This window comes from Chiloscyllium plagiosum, unplaced genomic scaffold (genome assembly GCF_004010195.1).
Source record: "Chiloscyllium plagiosum isolate BGI_BamShark_2017 unplaced genomic scaffold, ASM401019v2 scaf_3008, whole genome shotgun sequence".
Taxonomy (NCBI): domain Eukaryota; kingdom Metazoa; phylum Chordata; class Chondrichthyes; order Orectolobiformes; family Hemiscylliidae; genus Chiloscyllium; species Chiloscyllium plagiosum.
This window is the reverse complement of record NW_025208663.1, coordinates 7,422-8,601: the sequence shown is the minus strand read 5'-3', so window position 1 is coordinate 8,601 and position 1,180 is coordinate 7,422. Positions and strand designations below refer to the sequence as shown.

General features: G+C 51.2%; 1 protein-coding gene across 1 annotated transcript in view; it reads left to right on the top strand.

The window, feature by feature from the left end:
- Nucleotides 1–680: 680 nt before the first annotated feature.
- LOC122546715 (titin-like) overlaps nucleotides 681–1,180 on the top strand; it is a gene marked incomplete at its 3' end in the record, with an annotated part of 7,899 nt that continues 7,399 nt past the window's right edge. Inside the window, exon 1 of the mRNA XM_043685363.1 lies at nucleotides 681–1,154. Within this exon, the coding sequence (XP_043541298.1) occupies nucleotides 681–1,154 (474 nt within the window). The remainder of the gene's footprint in view (nucleotides 1,155–1,180) is intronic.

The window sequence follows — 1,180 nt, the reverse complement described above, 5'->3', positions numbered from 1 at the left end:
GAGAGAGAGAGGTGAGGGTGAGAGAGAGAAGGTGGGAAAGTGTGGGTGAGAGAGAGAGGTGAAGGTGAGAGAGAGAAGGTGGGAGAGTGAGGGTGAGAGAGAGAGGTGAGGGTGAGAGAGAAGGTGGGAGAGTGTGGGTGAGAGAGAGAGAGAAGGTGAGGGTGAGAGAGAGAAAGTGGGAGAGTGTGGGTGAGAGAGAGAGGTGAGGGTGAGAGAGAGAAGGTGGGAGAGTGAGGGTGAGAGTGTGGGTACCTTCTGTCGGGGGTGGGGTTGTGATGGCCATCTCCTTGTGACATCAGATGGTGATGTCTGGTGGTAACACACTGGGCCATCATCATGACGTCACAAACCTTGGATACCTCACACACATGTCCGTCTGAAACTAGACAGGACGTAATGCAGAATAATAAAGTATAATAACTTAACCTCCATCTCCCCAAAAAACATCCCCTCCCCAAAGAAGATTCAAGACAATCTGACCAGTTCCCTGACCACCCTCCTCAGTGGAAGACCTTTGTTGTGTCAGATGGGATTGGTGTTCAGTTATGTGAGAACCAAGACCAACTCTCCCAGTGACATCTAAGAACTGGAAGACCAACCTACAGCATTCCATGATCTGGACAACTGGTCAACAAAAGCGCACGTGGGTCCTGTGAATATCAGACAGAAACACAGTAGAGATGGAGGAAAGCGCAGAGAGCGAGGGGATGAAGGACGATCTGGCACAGGAGGAGAAGAAATTGGAGGGGGAGAATGAGCAAAATGAAGCAAAGACAGAGCAGGAGGAAGAGGAGGAGGACACGGTACAGGAAAACATGACCAAGAGTGCAGAAGCTGAAGACAACGCAGCAGACAAGGAAGACGAGGCAGTGGCCGAGGGAGAGAAAGAGAAGACAGAGGCAGCTGAGAAAGAGGAGGAATCAGAAGGGGCCACAGCCGACAAAAAGGATGAGGAAGGCATAGTAAGCGAGGAGAATGCCAAAGACTTGGAGGAGGAGAAGAGCAACAAAGAAATAGAAGAGGGAGAAGGGGCAGCTGAAGAAAAATCGGCTGAGGAAGATGTTGGACAAGAGGGAGAGCAGCCAGCAGAAGGCGAGAAAGGAGAAGAGGGGGAGAAGGCAGCGGAGGAAGAGAAAGAAGAAGAGGGAGAGAAGGCAGCGGAGGAAGAGAAAGGAGAAGA